Source organism: Mustela nigripes, chromosome 4 (genome assembly GCF_022355385.1).
Source record: "Mustela nigripes isolate SB6536 chromosome 4, MUSNIG.SB6536, whole genome shotgun sequence".
Classification (NCBI taxonomy): Eukaryota; Metazoa; Chordata; class Mammalia; order Carnivora; family Mustelidae; genus Mustela; species Mustela nigripes.
Window position 1 is genome coordinate 66039205 of NC_081560.1, and position 16442 is coordinate 66055646.

General features: G+C 36.9%; 1 protein-coding gene across 1 annotated transcript in view; it reads left to right on the forward strand.

Moving 5' to 3' along the window:
* COL28A1 (collagen type XXVIII alpha 1 chain) overlaps positions 1 to 16442 on the forward strand; it is a 153997-nt gene that overhangs the window by 55441 nt on the left and 82114 nt on the right. The window contains exons 15-18 of the mRNA XM_059397539.1: positions 1168 to 1236; positions 5023 to 5091; positions 6482 to 6550; positions 15901 to 15972. Coding sequence (XP_059253522.1) covers positions 1168 to 1236; positions 5023 to 5091; positions 6482 to 6550; positions 15901 to 15972 — 279 coding nt within the window. The remainder of the gene's footprint in view (positions 1 to 1167; positions 1237 to 5022; positions 5092 to 6481; positions 6551 to 15900; positions 15973 to 16442) is intronic.

Here is a 16442-nt window from a genome sequence, read left to right on the forward strand (position 1 = left end):
TCATGACTTATGATAGAGACCTTAGTATGGCGCTCAAGAATAAAATGTTTATTGTCCAGCTGTTTAAGAACAAGTTCATGGATCCTGATGGAGCCTAAATACAACTGACATTTAAATGTCTGGAATGCTTGGTTAGCTCAGTTGGTAGAGCACATGACTCTTAATCTCAGGGCTGTGAGTTCAAACCCCATGTTGGGCATGGAAACTTCTTCAAAATATAAAAATTAAAACATGCATCTCTTTGTCTCTTTGCTGTTCTGAGATGTGCGAGGTGTCATTCTCGCACTGGATGTTAGATCTGCTTAAAGTGCTTTTCCTCTGTGATTCTACCTGGTTCTTTCCCTCTCCTCAGTGAGGCCATCCCTGTCCGGATTATTTATGCAAAACTGTAGCTTTCTCCACTTTCCCTGGTTTATTGTTCTCCTTAGCACTTATCCTTATTCAACATATTACTTATTTTATCTATTTATCTTGTTACCATCTTCTGATTTTTCCTATTAAAATGTAAGCTCTGTGAGAAGAGAGATTTTTGGCTGTTTAGGTCACTGTTGTTTCCCTAGCATTTGGAAAGATTTCCTGGCACATAATGGGCACTCGCAAGTATTTGTTGAAAGACACAAAGAATGAATGAATGATAGTGTTCTTTTTACTGATAACTCTCACTTTGTTTCCCAAATTTGCATGGAAGGAAAAGGTGAGATTCTTTAATTCTGTTGCATTTACCTTAGATAATTTCTTAATTTTTAACCTGTATTTTAGCAAGATGTGGATGGGAAAAGTTATTCAGAAAATAGTCACACATTTCTCTCTCAAGTCCTGACTTTCTTGGACCCTATGAATATTAGACTTTTAAATATTTCTACTATAAACCTAATAGGAAGTGTTTGTGTCATTATAACAACCATTTGGGAATTTTTGGTCCTTCTGAGAAAAATGATTGATAAATATAAGCTGGTCCAAATATTCACCAGTTAAGACCACACAGTGAAAATATCATTCACTCTTTTGGCAAACTTGAGCTACAAACTGTAAAGAAATAGAGCTTTCTAACTTTTTATGTTGAATCCTTTTATGGTATAGATAGATTTTAATTTAGCATAATTCAAGATTAGCAAAATATGGAAGAATGAGGTTTATTATTATATTTCTGATTTATTATCTATCCAGGGGGATTTGGGACCTGTGGGACCCCAGGGACCAATGGGCATCCCTGGAATCGGGAGTCAAGGGGAACAGGTAATCAGAACTTTCTCTCTTTCCAATCGGTACAGAGAACTCTGACCCAGTCCTGGTGTTCACTGAAATCCAGTCCTGCAAACACCTATTAGTATATTGATAGTCAATTTGCAATGGAATATACAACCAAAAGTGAATGTAGGGAAGGAAAAGATGATTCTGTGAGATTTTATTTTTTAGAACTTCCAAAGATTAAAAAAATAAAATATGTGTTTCTTGGGGCCGTGACTTTTAGCATTCATGCCTAATTAATAGGATAAGAGTTTAAGAGTGATTTTATATTTTTAGGTTTCCTTAGGAGCAGTGGTTTATTTATCTGTTTATTTGTGTCTTTTCCCCTTAAGGCTGTGCGAATGATTAAATCTCACTCTCTTCCAATTGCAAGGGAGTAGTATTTCCCACCCCCCAGTCATGGACCAATCTAAAAAAAGTATTAAACTTAAAACAAGGACCAGAATCAGAGGTAACTATTGAACTTAAAGGGCACTGTTACTGAACAGAAGAAAATCAGAGATAAGGTTTATCAACGACAATTGGCTTCTCTTAGTCAGAAAGAAGGAAAGCTCTCTAAGGATGTCTCTACACTCACGGTTCCAACTGCTTCCAAAATCTTCTGACCATAACTTTTGGAAAAGGGCAATTTTGTTAGATCTAAATAATATAAAAATAATGTAACAGTACTATCTACCTACAGAATCTTGTTTAATCAAAGTGATGAACAAATCCAAATTTTTGCTGACTGTCCTCCTACATAGAAAGTAGACAGTTTGACTAAGATTTATGATTAAGGTGTGAATTATTCTGTTGCTAGAGAATGAATAGTGCTTCCTTTATCTAGGACAGTGGGAAAAGAAGATTAAAAAAAAAAAGAGAGAGAGAGAGAGAGAGATAATTCCAAATCTCATTATTGACATTAACTCTGAGTTATTTCTAACCATCTTGAAATTAATTAGTGTTGTTGTTGTTAGTCCAAGCAACAGCAAAGTTGGATATTTCTCCTTTTTCTATTGCCTTTCTCTTGATAGAGACCCTGGTGGTAATATATTAGGAGGATTAAGATGCAGGAAAAGCCAAGATAAGTCTGTATATAACTGTTTAGATAATAATTAAGAGCTGGATATTTCGATTACACAAGGATTGTGATTTGAGTATAGCAGTCTCAGACTTTGCAGTTTGCTTGCTGATTTCAGCCAGGCTTACATTTTGATCCTGGAAGTGGCTGGACAGTCCTAGGTCTTGTGGTCCTGGTGCTGAGTCACCACTATAGGGCTGAAAATGAGGTTCAAAGAAAGCCAAATCTTTCCAGATGGTCTGCAAATTCTGGACCTCCCACCTGCAACTTCCTGTTGCCTTTAATGCTGGTTCTTGGTGGGGGTTGTTGTTCTTCAGCTTTAAAAAATATCTCTTTGACTTCTTTTGTTTTCTTACCTTTTCCTCTCCAAATTTCCAGGAGAAAATTATTTTTAAGGTAGACGTGACCATATGGAGCTGACCCCTACTGGATAGGAGACTGAATAGAATGCATCATTTCTAAACTACTCTGAACAAGAAAGGAATTTGTTTGCCCTTTTAAGACAGATGATTAATTCCTACTTAAATGTAACCTCTGTTTATATAGTTATTCATTTTTCTTCTTATCCTTAATTTGACATGTTTACCCATTGAATTACTGTTGTTATTAGATCTTCCTAATTCTCTTACAGAAATGATTTCCCCCACTCATCTGTTTTGGGGGAGCTCCTGTTTTCAGGAACATGTTGTTAACATGCCTCAAGGGGCCTGTAGATTTTCATGAAATGTTTGGAGGCTTGACCACTTCAACTCTGTTATAAATTGGAGTGAAAATACAAATGACCACATTTACATGTGTGCACACATATATACATGGATCTCTGAATTTTTTTGGTTCCTTGTTATGTATCATGTTACTTACAGATGATTGTAAAAGATTTTTTCTAATAACAACATTATGATTCCTTCTCATAATAACCTTAGCTTTATTAAACTGTTTAGACTGCTTCACCTTCATTAACCAGAGAAAATGATATTTATAATTAAAAAGTAAACAAACAGTTGTATCTTCCCGCTGGAAAAAAGGGGATATCACTTGTAATAAAATAATCGTGTATCTGTCACCATTATTTACACAATCATGGCTTGTGGGGTGTGAGCAAAATAAAATTTTAGTCTTTCCTCATCAACCCTTTAAATATTTTTCAGGGGGGAAAGTTTTTTCTTTTTCTTCCTGCAGGAAGAAAATATTAACGAGTTACACACTCGTTAATAAAAAGTTATAGTGTCACCTCTAAGTTGTAACTCATGGTTTCAATTGTATAATAAAAATTATCTAATCAATATATTAACTTTCCTTTAAATCTTCATTTATCTGGTATGACTTATAGGGAGAACCAGCAGTCCATGGGAAGGAATGTGTTTCTCATCCCTGCCAGGTCAAATCAAGGATGAGAGTAGAGGGGGAGGTTCTTTCTTGGCTTATCTATTGTCATACGGCTTTGGATCCTCTAGTCTTGACAGATGTTTGACAGTGAGTTTCCTTGTGGGGCTCCTACATTGCTCCTGTGACTGCCACTCTTGGGACATGGATGATAGATTCTCTTCCTCCAGCTGTTTCTCCCCATCAGCCTCTGTTTTTCTGGCAGCCTATTCTACACCGATTCTCTCTGTTGGAATTCCACTGCTCCTCCAGGTCCTCTCGGACAGGATTCCAAATGATTCCAGGCCAACCCTGTCTCTCACCTAGAGTATATCTAGTCCACAGAAAAAAAACCTTGCATGGCCTTTGCCCTAACCAACCCTGGATAGATGGGCTGATCCAACCCCAGCCCTCTCTGGGCCATCACCATCCATTTTAGCTTTCGCAGGTGTGAGTCAGACACAGGTCCCTTGTGTTGCCAAGGCAGAAATCAAAGCCAATAAGTGGCTTCACCGAAACTCTTTCTAGAATGCAGTAAAGAGAGAAACAACCCAAACCCCTCCCATTTTCTTCAAAGAAAACTCTTCATAAGATTACTTTCTCCAAAGAAGAACTTATTAATCCTATCTCCTTCCCCTTTTTTACCCACAATGTGGGAATCTAGTGTTTGGACATTCTTTAGTCCGGTGTCTACAGACTATTGATTCTTAGAACCTAAGATCAAACCTTTGATTTAACATCCTTACATATTGTGATTGAGACAGCTAGACTATAGGTTTGCCTGCATGGGACTAAAATGTGAAATAGGTTAACGAGAAGGAATTTTGTCTGATTCGGAACTCCAAGCTGGCATGGTGTCCCTGTTCATCGGGGTCTTCAGAGGTTCTGTCTTCATTCTTGGGTGTCTGTCCTTCTCAGGGTGTTTTCCTCACCCACATGATCCAGAATAGCCACTGTGTCTTCACTTCAGCCAGTGGGGAAGGGGAATAGGGGAGGGAAATGCATGCCTCTTCCTTTATCATGAATCAGCAATTGCACACATCACTTCCGTTTGTATCCCAGTGGCTTGAATCCAGTCCATTTGGCAACACCTGGCTACACCAGGAACTGGGAAACATGGTCATTATTCTAGGCAGCTATGCAGGTGAGCTGCAATTCTCTTACTATGGAAGAAGGGGAGAATGCATATTATGGTTCTACTAGCAGCCTCCGCCATGCCATTCAACAAATACCGAGTATGACTAATATATGTTGGGATGTGAATTCCATTTTCACTTTAAAGAGTCTGAAACCACTTTTATCCAAATTTCTTAATTTCACTAATGCTATTTTTTAAACATTTTATTTTAAAGGGAATCCAGGGTCCTATGGGTCCACCTGGTCCACAAGGACCTCCAGGACAAGGCTTGCCTGGTTCCAAGGTAAATTTCAGAATGGGAGTAGAGTTTAATATATCTATGGTCTAGTTGCTATTTCCTGGCCAGTAGCTTGTGCATTGGGAAAGCAGCAGATAAAATGAACTTAAAAATCAGATTTCTACTAAATGCAAATGGTACTAATATTTTTGGTGGTTTAGTTAATGTAATATATAGTCTTTACACTTTTGGAAGCATTTATTTAGACAATCTTAATTTATTGTTTTCTTTATTTGTTTCAAGAGACCCTCTTCTCGAAGTAGAAGCTACCTATGGGCTGGCTAACCCGTTCTCACCAACAGTCCCACAGTCGGCCTACCTCCTGACACATTTAATTAAAGAGATGGAGTCAGAAATAAAGAAAAATCTCTCTGAATGTGGGAATCATCTTATGTCCTAAATTAAAACCATTATTTATCCCCTAGGAAGAGGCATGACCCTTCTTATTTAACAAACTGTCCTTAATGCTGCTTCAAATGACCACTAACCATTGTGAAATAAATACTACCCTGACTGTAGTCACCTTCCAGCATATTCCTTAGGGATAGCAGTGCAAGAAGTAGTTCAGAGCAGAAAGTTACTGTCCTTGAGGTTTTTGCATTGGGCTCATCATTGGAAGCTTGGGTTTTTCTCTGCTTATGATAGTGCTCTTGATTTGCAGTCATTCTGATTTCTCATGTGTCAATTTCAGTTGTTGTGGGATATAATTGCCTATCTTCCAGGTGCCCTACACCTTTTGAGTATGCTACCTAGCCTATGTATAACTTTTTATTTATTTATTTGAGAGAGAGAGAGTGAGTGAGGTTGGTGGGGGGGGGGGGGGGAGACAGCACAAGTTGGAGGAGGGGCAGAGAGAGAGAGGGAGAAGCAGTTTCCCCACTGAACAAGGATCCTGACATGGGGCTCGATCCCAGGACCCTGAGATCATGACCTGAGTTGAAGGCAGATGCTTAACTAACTGAGCCACCCAGGTGCCTCTACCTAGCCTATATTTTAAGCCAGACCGTTATATATTCCAAATCTGGTAAAACTCCATCCACCTGAAGGGATATTAGGCAAAAACATATATTTGAATTATAAACAGACATATACTGAAATAATATATTAGGCAAATACATGTATTTGAATTATAAACAGACATATACTGAAATAATATATATTAAAAATATTTTTTCATATTTTATATTACTATATATCATGAGTATTAATATCAGTAATATAATTAACATCTATCTATTATGTATATATTTGAACTTATATATATGAATTGAGCACATAAAGCTTGGTTTTATCTTATTTTGTTGATACAAGAGAGTGCTTAGCTCTTAAGGCAGGAATAGGTTATTTTTATTTTGTTGCTATAATGACATCTCTTTAAATACTCTTTCCTCACTAGGGAGAAGTAGGCCAGACAGGAGCTACAGGACCTAGAGGACCAGTGGGAGTTGGAGTACAAGGCCCAAAGGTGAGCTGACCATACAGATCAGAAACAATTAGATAACTTACGTTATATTATGTAAAGTTTCGTTGGTATCCAAATGCAATACAGGTCATGCATGTGTCATCTGTTATTTCATCAGAGAAGAATATTTATTCAGAAAAGGGTTTGATGCTCTGTGTAACTCTTATTGTTTAAGAAGAATCAAAAATCTTAGTTTATTTTGAGAACTGCTACTGGATTTTATTCATATATTTATTAGTATCAAAGGCCCTCTTTTGATACAGAGCAATTCTTTAAGAACATTCTTGTCTGCATATTATAAAACAGAGCACCTAGCACAGTAGGAGTTCAGCAAACAGTCCTTCCCTTGTTTTGTTTTGCGGTGGGCTCACGTTTCAGGTCTCAGCTCAAAAGCTTCCTACTCAGAAAATTGTTCCCTAAACCTAAAGTAAGACTCCCCCATTCCCGTGACACAGTGATTTTTTAATCTCAGCATGCTCTTGCCTTTGCTTTTGCCCTTCACCTCAACTGGCATGTTTTCTGCAATACTTTTCATCTTACTAATCACTCAAGAAATGCAGTGCCCAACATTGGAGCCACCAGCCACATGTGTTTACTGAATGCCAGGAATGTGACAAGAGTGAAGTGACATGCGTGGTTAGCGTGAAACACACGCTTGATTACAGAGCTCGACACAAACAATGTGAACTACATCCCTAGTACATTTGCAGATTGGTTACATACTGAAATGACATCATTTCAGACTTACTGAGGTAAGCAAAATACATTATTAGGATTATTTTCACCTGTGTCTTTTAACAGGTGTGGCTGTTAAAGAAGAATAGACGTGTTACATGTGCATAAAACATATATTACAAATTATAATATAATATTATATTATTATATATAATAATATAATATAATTACTAACATAAATAACAAATACTAATATAAATAGTAATAAATAGTAATAATAGCTGCCACTATTGGTTTTGATGTGCCATGTAATATGCTAACTATGACATATATGTCACTGTACATATATTCAGTGTACATATACATATGCACACATATGTTGTCATATGTGTGCCGATTTCAGAGAAACAACATAGGATAGTAAGGCTCAGCAATTAGACTACCTAATCCTAAATTCCAGTTTTGCCATTAACTAGATGTGTAATTGTAAGCTTCTCTGACTTTAGAAAACGAAATATTTCAAACATACTTAATAGCGTGGAGGAAAGCACGAAGACCCCCATATATTCCACAGCTAGCTTTATCATATGTTGACATTTTGCCATGTGTATTCTAGCTATTTTTCTAAAAAGCATTGCAGATATAGCTAAAGGCTCTGCCTCTGCTTCTGCCACCCATGACCCTGTGCTCCCTCACCAGACATAATTATTACCACGATTTGGGTGTTTATCATTCTTTTGATGTTTTTATAATTTTCCCATGTATGTTTTTATCCATAAGCTACATATGGCCTTTGTGTGTTAAAGTTCTTAAACTTTACATAATGCATCACTCTGCCTTATATTTATTTTCAGCCTCATGTCTTGTTTTCATATACCTTTTTTAAAAAGATTTTATTTAAAAAAAATTTTTTTTTAGATTTTATTTATTTATTTGACAGATAGAGATCACAAGTAGGCAGAGAGGCAGGCAGAGAGAGAGGAGGAAGCAGGCTCCCTGCTGAGCAAAGAGCCCAATGCAGGGCTCGATCCTAGGATCCTGGGATCATAACCTGAGCTGAAGGCAGAGGCTTTAACCCACTGAGCCACCCAGGCACCCCAAAATGATTTTATTTATTTATTTGAGAGAGGGAGAGAGAGTATGAGAGGAGAGAGGGTCAGAGGGAGAAGCAAACTCCCCACTGAGCAGGGAGCCTGATGGGGGACTCCATCCTGCAACTCAAGGATCATGACCTGAGCTGAAGGGAGTTGCTTAACCAACTGAGCTACAGGCACCCTTCATACACCTTTATTTCATTCATTTTCATTGCTCTATGGTAGTCTATTGTATAAAAATCTCATTTAAAATTTATCCATTTTCCTATTGATGGACGTTTAAATTGCTTCCCATTTTTTGCGTTTGCCAACAATGTTGCCATAAACATTCTATGAGTTTCCTTTTGTGTAAGTCAGACTACAAGTTTCTCTCACAAGCTGGTGATAGATGCTACAAGTAGAATTGAAAGATCATAGGGTATGGGCAATTTTCCAATTTTGATACCATGAAAATCCTGTCCAAAGTGGACAATGTGTAAAATGGTTCTGCCCATTCATCCTCCTTCTAACAGTATGTGAAAATGTTCCTTTCTCTACTTTCTTGCCAATATGAAGCATGTAAAATACATCTCATTATTTTAATTTCTATTCCCTGGTAACTGAACAGTTTTTGGACGCTTAATGGACTTTCAGCTTTTCTCTTTTGCAAATTCCTGTAAATATTCATTCTTTTTTTAGGTTTGGTCTTCCTTTCTTATTAAAGTTCTTTCTATATCTGGGTATTAATCCTTTGTTACTTGCAGATATCTCCCGGGCTATGGCTTGTCTTTTTTACTTAGGGTACCTTTTACTATACAAAAGTTGTCAGTTCTGATGTATTTCTATCCCATTATGGTCTGAGCTTTTTAAATATTATTTAGACATTTGTTGGCTCCAAAGTCATAAAGATACTCATATATTTTCTTCTTAAAATTTGGGGTTTTTGCTTTTTAATGTTCAGGTCTTTAGTCCACTTACCGTTTCTTTTTTGCATTTGGTATAACATAGTGACCTTTTTTTACCCAGATGGACAACCAGATGTCCCTGTGCAGGTTACTGAATAGTCCATCCTTGCTGCACTGTTGTACATCAAGCTTCTCTATGTGTGAGGATCCATGCCTGAGCTCTGTTTTTGGCTCCATTTTCTATTTATGTCTTTCAGTGCTATGATTTCTTTGTCTTGATTATGATAGATTTGTAATAAGTTTTATCATCAATAGGGAAAAATACTCTCAACTTCTTTCCTGGTTACTCTTGACTCTAACATACTGCTTTTAGGATTGACTTGTCAAATCTGATGGAATATCCCATTGGATATACTCTTGGGATTGCATTGAATCTTTAGATTAAATATTGAGTCTTTCAAACCACAGCATAAAACTAATTTTTCAGGAAAATATTTGTCATTTTATCCACAAAGATCTTCTAGTTTTTCAGTTAAAAAGGTACACTGGAGAAATTTTTTGCAATTTTTTGCTTCTTTTTCTACATCTTTTAATTAACTATTGCAGGTCTGTTAGGGGAAGTATTTTGTTCATGGTGGGGTTTTGATTTGTTTTGGTATATTGATTTTTGTATTCAGGTAGCTGATAATATCTCTTATTATTTATAATTGTTTGTAAAGTCTATCTTTTTTATTCCCTGTGTACATAGACATATTGTGTGAAAATAAAAAACTGTTTTCTTTTTAGTTTTTTCTTATTTTCTTTTTAAATTTTACAGTGCTAGGATCTCCAGTGCAATGCTTAAAAGAAATGACTTCAAAGGAAGTGCTTCTGAAATTTCACTTTAAAAAATATATATATTTTATTTATTTATTTGAGAGAGTGAGAGAGAGAGAGCACATTCAGAGAGGAGGGGAAGGGGACAAGTAGATTCTCTGCTGAGCAGGGAGCCTGAAGCAGTGCTCGATCCCAGGACCCCAAGATCATGACCTGAGCTAAAGGCAGATGCTTAACCAAATGAGCCACCCAGGTGCTCCTAAAATTTCACTTTTAAGTGTAACATTTGCTGTGGGTTTTTGCTAGACAACCTCTATTAGGTTAAGATAATTACCCACTGTTTCAATTGGACCAAAAGTTTCTTATTACTTATAAATGAGTATTGGATCTTATCCGATTCTGCATCCACTAAGATAATTGTTTTATGTTTCCCTTTTAACTTGTTCATAATGGCATACTAACATTTCCAAAATTTTTAGTTGTTGAACCTTCCTGGCATTCTTGAGATGAACCCAACTGGTCATGATATATAACTTTTTTATGATAGCAACTTAATCGACTAATCTTTTATTCAGGACTTTTGTTTCCATTTTAAATAATTTTATTTATTATGTGGTTGACATACAATACAAGCACATGGTTAAAGTGTACGCTTTGATAAAACATATATGTGTATATATGTTCTTGAAACCATCACCAAAACCAAATAATTAAAGTATCCATCATCTCCCCCGCAGCAAATTATTATATGTCCCTTTGTAATACCATCCTTCCATCTCTCCCTAACTTCTACTGATCTGCTTTGCAATCTCTGGTAACTATTGGTCTGCTTTATGTCATTATAGATTCATTTGTATTTCCTAGAATTTTAGGCAAGAGGAATAACATGCCAAATAATAATCTTTTTTTTTTCTGTCTTCTCTTTTACTCAGAAAAATTACTTTGAGGCCCATGTTTAACATTTAGGATAGCTTTTTTGTTATTGTTCTTTTTATTGCTGAATAGTATTCCACTGTAGGAACATTTGTTCATCCATTCCTATGTTGAGGGAAATTTGATTGTTTCCAGCTTTGGGATATTATAAAGCTATTTTGAACAATTATGTACATGTCTTTGTATGGACATAGGTTTTCAGTTTTGGGGATAAGTGCCTAGAAGTGAAATGGCTGGGTCATATGGTAGGTATCTATTTAGCTTTTCAAGAAATTGTCAAATTTGTTTCCAAAACACTATTTTGTCTGTATTTTCATTGGGTATGGAATTCTGGGTTGATGGCTGTTTTTGTTCTGTTTTTTCTCTTTCTTTTGTTTTTCCTGTTTCTTTTACTATGTTTGAAATGTTGTTCCACTTTCTTCTCACTTGCATTGTTTCTGATGAGAAATCCATTAGAATCTGCACATTCATTTCCCTACTTGTTTATGTCTGGCTACCTTTGAGATTTTCTCTCTATCACTAGTTTTACACCATGTGATTATAATGTACCTTTACTTTTGTTTCCTTCATACTTCTTGTGCTCAGGATTCATTGATTTTCTTGAATCTGTGGGTTATTGATTTCATCAAATTTGGAAATATTAGGCCATTGTTTCTTGAAATATTTCCCACTCTCTGCCTTCCCCCAGACAATGCCATGTTATTTAAATTTGGCTGCTTCACTGATATTCTGCTCATTCTTTTTTGGTCTCTTTTCTCTCTGTTTCATTTTAAATTTTTTTTATTGCTGTATTTTTTCAGTTCATTAATCTGCTATGATGTCTAATTTTCTTTTAATTTTATCCAGGGTATGGTTTATCTCATACTTTGCAATTTTCAACTCTAGAAGTTCAATTCGTATCTTTCTATAACTTCATGTCTCTATTTAATATATCTCAACTTTCCTCTGGTTTCTTGAACATATGGAACATATGAATGCAGTACAATAACATTTAGGGTTCTTTTCTACTCTTCTATCACCTATAATTTTCTTGGTAATTTTTTTTCCAGTTTCATTGAATTCCTGATAATTTTTGGCAAGATGCCAAATTTGTGGATTTTTACCTTTTGGGGGGTTAAACATTTTTATATTGCTACATATAACTTTGTATTTCTTTACATGTCCTTGTTCCTGGATTTTTTTAAGTCACTTGAAAACAGTTTGCACCTCTTGGTCTTGCTTTTAATTTTCCTTAGGTAAGAGCATTTGGTCTTGGGTTAATTTTTCTTGACTACTGAAGTAAGACATTTCTTAGAACTCTAATGTATGCCCTCAGAATTTTGAGATTTCCTTTCTTGTCACTGGAAGTGGGTGCTATTTCTGGCCTGTTGCCAGTGGGTTGTTTTCTGGGTATTGGATAGTTTCTTTGCACTGTGCTGAACAGTATTTACTTGACAACATGAGTGGGATACTCATCAGAGCGTCACTGGTCTCTCTGTGTACCTTCTTCATATTAGGTAATCTAGTCCGTGAATTTTTGATACCTGGCTTATCTAGATTCCTACCTTTGTCTCCTTAAACTGAAAAGATTTCTGAACTTTCCCTGGGTTCTCTCTCCCTGCACCATGGCCGGGAAACTCTACCCAGTCAGTAAATTAGGGAAATTACAGTATTTACCTGATTTGTTTCCCTGACCCCAGGTATTATTATCCTTCATTACTTGGTATCTAGTGTCTTGAAAGATATTGTTTCATGTATTTTGTTTGGTTTTTAGGTGTGTCAGGGAAGAAATTGAATCTGGTCCCCATTCCTCCACTTGACGAGAAACTTACATGATATTTACATTCATGGGTAGTCTGATCTACAATTTAGTTTCCTTGTCCTACTATTGTATAACTTTAATTGAACTTTTGTTAACCTCATGAAATAAATTGGGTAGACTTCCCTCTTTTACTGTTTTTTGGAACTATTTGTATGATAGGGAATACCTGTTCTTCAAAGAATAAAGAATTTGTAAGGCGTGCCTGTGGAACCAGCAGAGCCTGTGATCTTGGAAGGAGAGGAAATTAGAGACTTTCGATTGCTGATTCGATTTTTTAATGCTTCTGGTTTATTTAGCTTGCCCATTTCTCCTTATGTCATTTAAGTAATTCACATTTTTCTTAAAAGTTATTTATTAACGTTCTCCAATTGAAATTGTCACAGAAATTTTCTATGATTTTAAAAAATCTTTACTATGTATATGCTTATATTTCCCTTTAATTCTTAATAGCATTTATCTGGGACTTTTCTTTTTTAGTGTTTGTAATTCCTGTTAGAGGTTTATTTATTAGTTTTTTAAAGATACTACCCTTTAATTTTGTTACTTTTCTTATTTTCAGTTTTCAAATTTATTACTTTCTGCTCTCATCTTCACCATATCCTTCTACTTATTTTTAGGTTTACTGTTCTTTTTATTTTCACTAGTTTCTCTCACTCTCTCTCTCTCTCCTCTCTCTCTCTCTTTTTTTTTTTTGCTCTTAATAAATACAGTAAGGATACTCTGGCACTGTTAGAAAGTAGCACATGTCATCTCCAAACACTTTACAGGGCATATTCTTAAATACAAATGAACTTGAAATCAAGTAGCATGACTGAGTATCAGATTTGACATTGCACTTCTATGTTAGTTTCTTGGGGTTGCTGTAACAAAGAATCACAAACTGTGGTGCAACACAGCAGAAATTCGTCATGTCACAATTCCAGAGGAAGTGGAGAATCAAAGTGTTTGCAGAGTCATGCTTTCTCTAAAACCTGTAGGGAAGAATCTTTCCTTGCCTCTTCCTAGCTTCTGGTGCTAGCTCCCCATGCTTGGCATTCCGTGGCTTGTAGCTACTCTTCTGCTGTCACATGGAGTCCCCCACTCCATGTGTCTGCCTTTACATGGCTTTTGCTTCTTCTTCTTCTTTTGTAACAAATGCATTTTTTTTTTTAGATTTATTTATTCAACAGAGAGAGAAAGCACAAGTATGGGGAGCAGCAGGCAGAGGGAAAGGGAAAAGGAAAAGCAGACTCCCTCATGTGGGGTTTGATCCCAGGACTCTGGGATCATGATCTGCACTGATGGCAGATACTTAACTAACTGAGCCACCCAGGTGCCCCAATGTTTTCTTCTTCTTCTTCTTTTTAAAAGATTTTATTTATTTACTTGACAGATAGAGAGATCACAAGTAGGCAGAGCAGCAGGCAGAGAGAGAGGGGGAAGCAGGCTCCCCGCTGAGCAGAGAGCCCAATGTGGGGCTCCATCCCAGGACCCTGAGATCATGACCTGAGCTGAAGGCAGAAGCTTAACCCACTTAGCCACCCAAATGCTCCTGTTTGTTTCTTTTTATTTTTATAAGCACAGCAGTCATGTTGAATTAGAGCCTACTCTCATCATCTCATCTTGGTTATGTCTACAAAGACCCTATTTCCAAATGAGGTCACATTCACAGGTACCAGTGGTTAGAACTTCAACATCCCATTTTTGAGTTTTCAGTTCAACCCGAAAGAACATAATCCAAAACTGAGATCCAAAGAGATTAAGTAACTTGCCCAAGGTCAAAGAGTTTAACTACTACTGGCTACTACTCAGATTTCTCCACTAATAGACTGTAAGATACACTCCATTGGCAAGTACCTCAAAATGGTAGTGCATAAGTATGAATTTAAATCACAATAAATATGACACTTACAGATAAATATGAATTTCTAGGAAATAAAATCTTTGCTTAGGCAGCAACCTCTTCGACCTCAGCCGCAGCAACTTCTTCCTAGGAACATTTCCAAAGGCAAGGGAAGCAAGGGCAAAAATGAACTATTGGGATTTCACCAAGATCAAAAGCTTTTGCACAGCAAAGGAAACAGTTAACAAAACCAAAAGACAACTGGCAGAATGGGAGAAGATATTTGCAAACAACATATCAGATAAAGGGCTAGTATCCAAAATCTATAAAGGACTTCTCAAACTCAACACCCAAAGAACAAATAATCCAATCAAGAAATGGGCAGAGGACATGAACAGACATTTCTGCAAAGAAGACATCCAGATGGCCAACAGACACATGAAAAAGTGCTCCATATCACTCGGCATCAGGGAAATACAAATCAAAACCACAATGAGATATCACCTCACACCAGTCAGAATGGCTAAAATCAACAAGTCAGGAAATGACAGATGCTGGCGAGGATGCGGAGAAAGGGGAACCCTCCTACACTGTTGGTGGGAGTGCAAGCTGGTGCAACCACTCTGGAAAACAGCATGGAGATGACTCAGAAAGTTGAAAATAGAGCTACTCTATGACCCAGCAATTGCACTACTGGGTATTTACCCTAAAGATACAAATGTAGTGATCTGAAGGGGCACGTGAACCTGAATGTTTATAGCGGCAATGTCCACAATAGCCAAACTATGGAAAGAACCTAGATGCCCATCAACAGATGAATGGATAAAGAAGATGTGGAGATACACACACACACACACACACACACACACACACACACAGACTGGAATACTATGCAGCCATCAAAAGAAATGAAATTTTGCCATTCTCGATGACGTGGGTGTAACTAGAGGGTATTATGCTTAGCGAAGTAAGTCAAGCGGAGAAAGACAACTATCATATGATCTCCCTGATATGAGGAAGTGGAGATGCAACGTGGGGGGTTTGGGGGGTAGGAAAAGAGTAAATGAAATAAGATGGTATCGGGAGGGAGACAAACCATCAGGGAGTCTTAATGTCACAAAACAAACAGGGTTGCTGGGGGGAGGGGGATCAGGAGAGGGTGGTGGGGTTATGGACATTGGGGAGGGTATGTGCTATGGTGAGTGCTGTGAAGTGTGTAAACCTGGTGATTCACAGACCTGTACCACTGGAGCTAATAATACATTATATGTTTATAAAATTTTTTTTAAAAAATTAAATTAAAAAGAAAATCTTTGCTTGTCCACCAGGGGGAGCCAGGCTCCATAGGGCTCCCAGGACAACCAGGAGTACCCGGAGAGGATGGAGCCACAGGGAAGAAGGTAACACTTGTTTTTCATGTTACTGGAGTGAAAACGGTGGAGCCTCCCTGATAACTTGGTCCCACAGGATTTCAAATTAGACCATCCAGGACAAACTTAGTCATTTTAAGCCAACATCTCACAACTCTTAAGTTTCCTTTTTTACTTATTTTAGAGAGAAAAAGCACCAGTTTAATGGCTGAATAGTGTCTCATGCTCTCTACTTTCTCTCTGGCATTTCAGCCACGGCATTCTCCAGTGACCTAGTCCCTTTGTGATTCCTAGAAACCACTTTAATTAAAGTCTTGAGAAAAACACTTTTTGCCCTCCAAAAAGAAAGTCTGTAAATCCATTCAGGAAGTAATTATAATGATTTTTTGAAGTATTACGAGTTGACATTTGAAATACTCATTTTTCAAGATAAGTAGAGAAAAACAGCAGATGGAAAGGCTGAAGGTCTTTCTCATTTTTTTTTTTAAACCAAACCATCA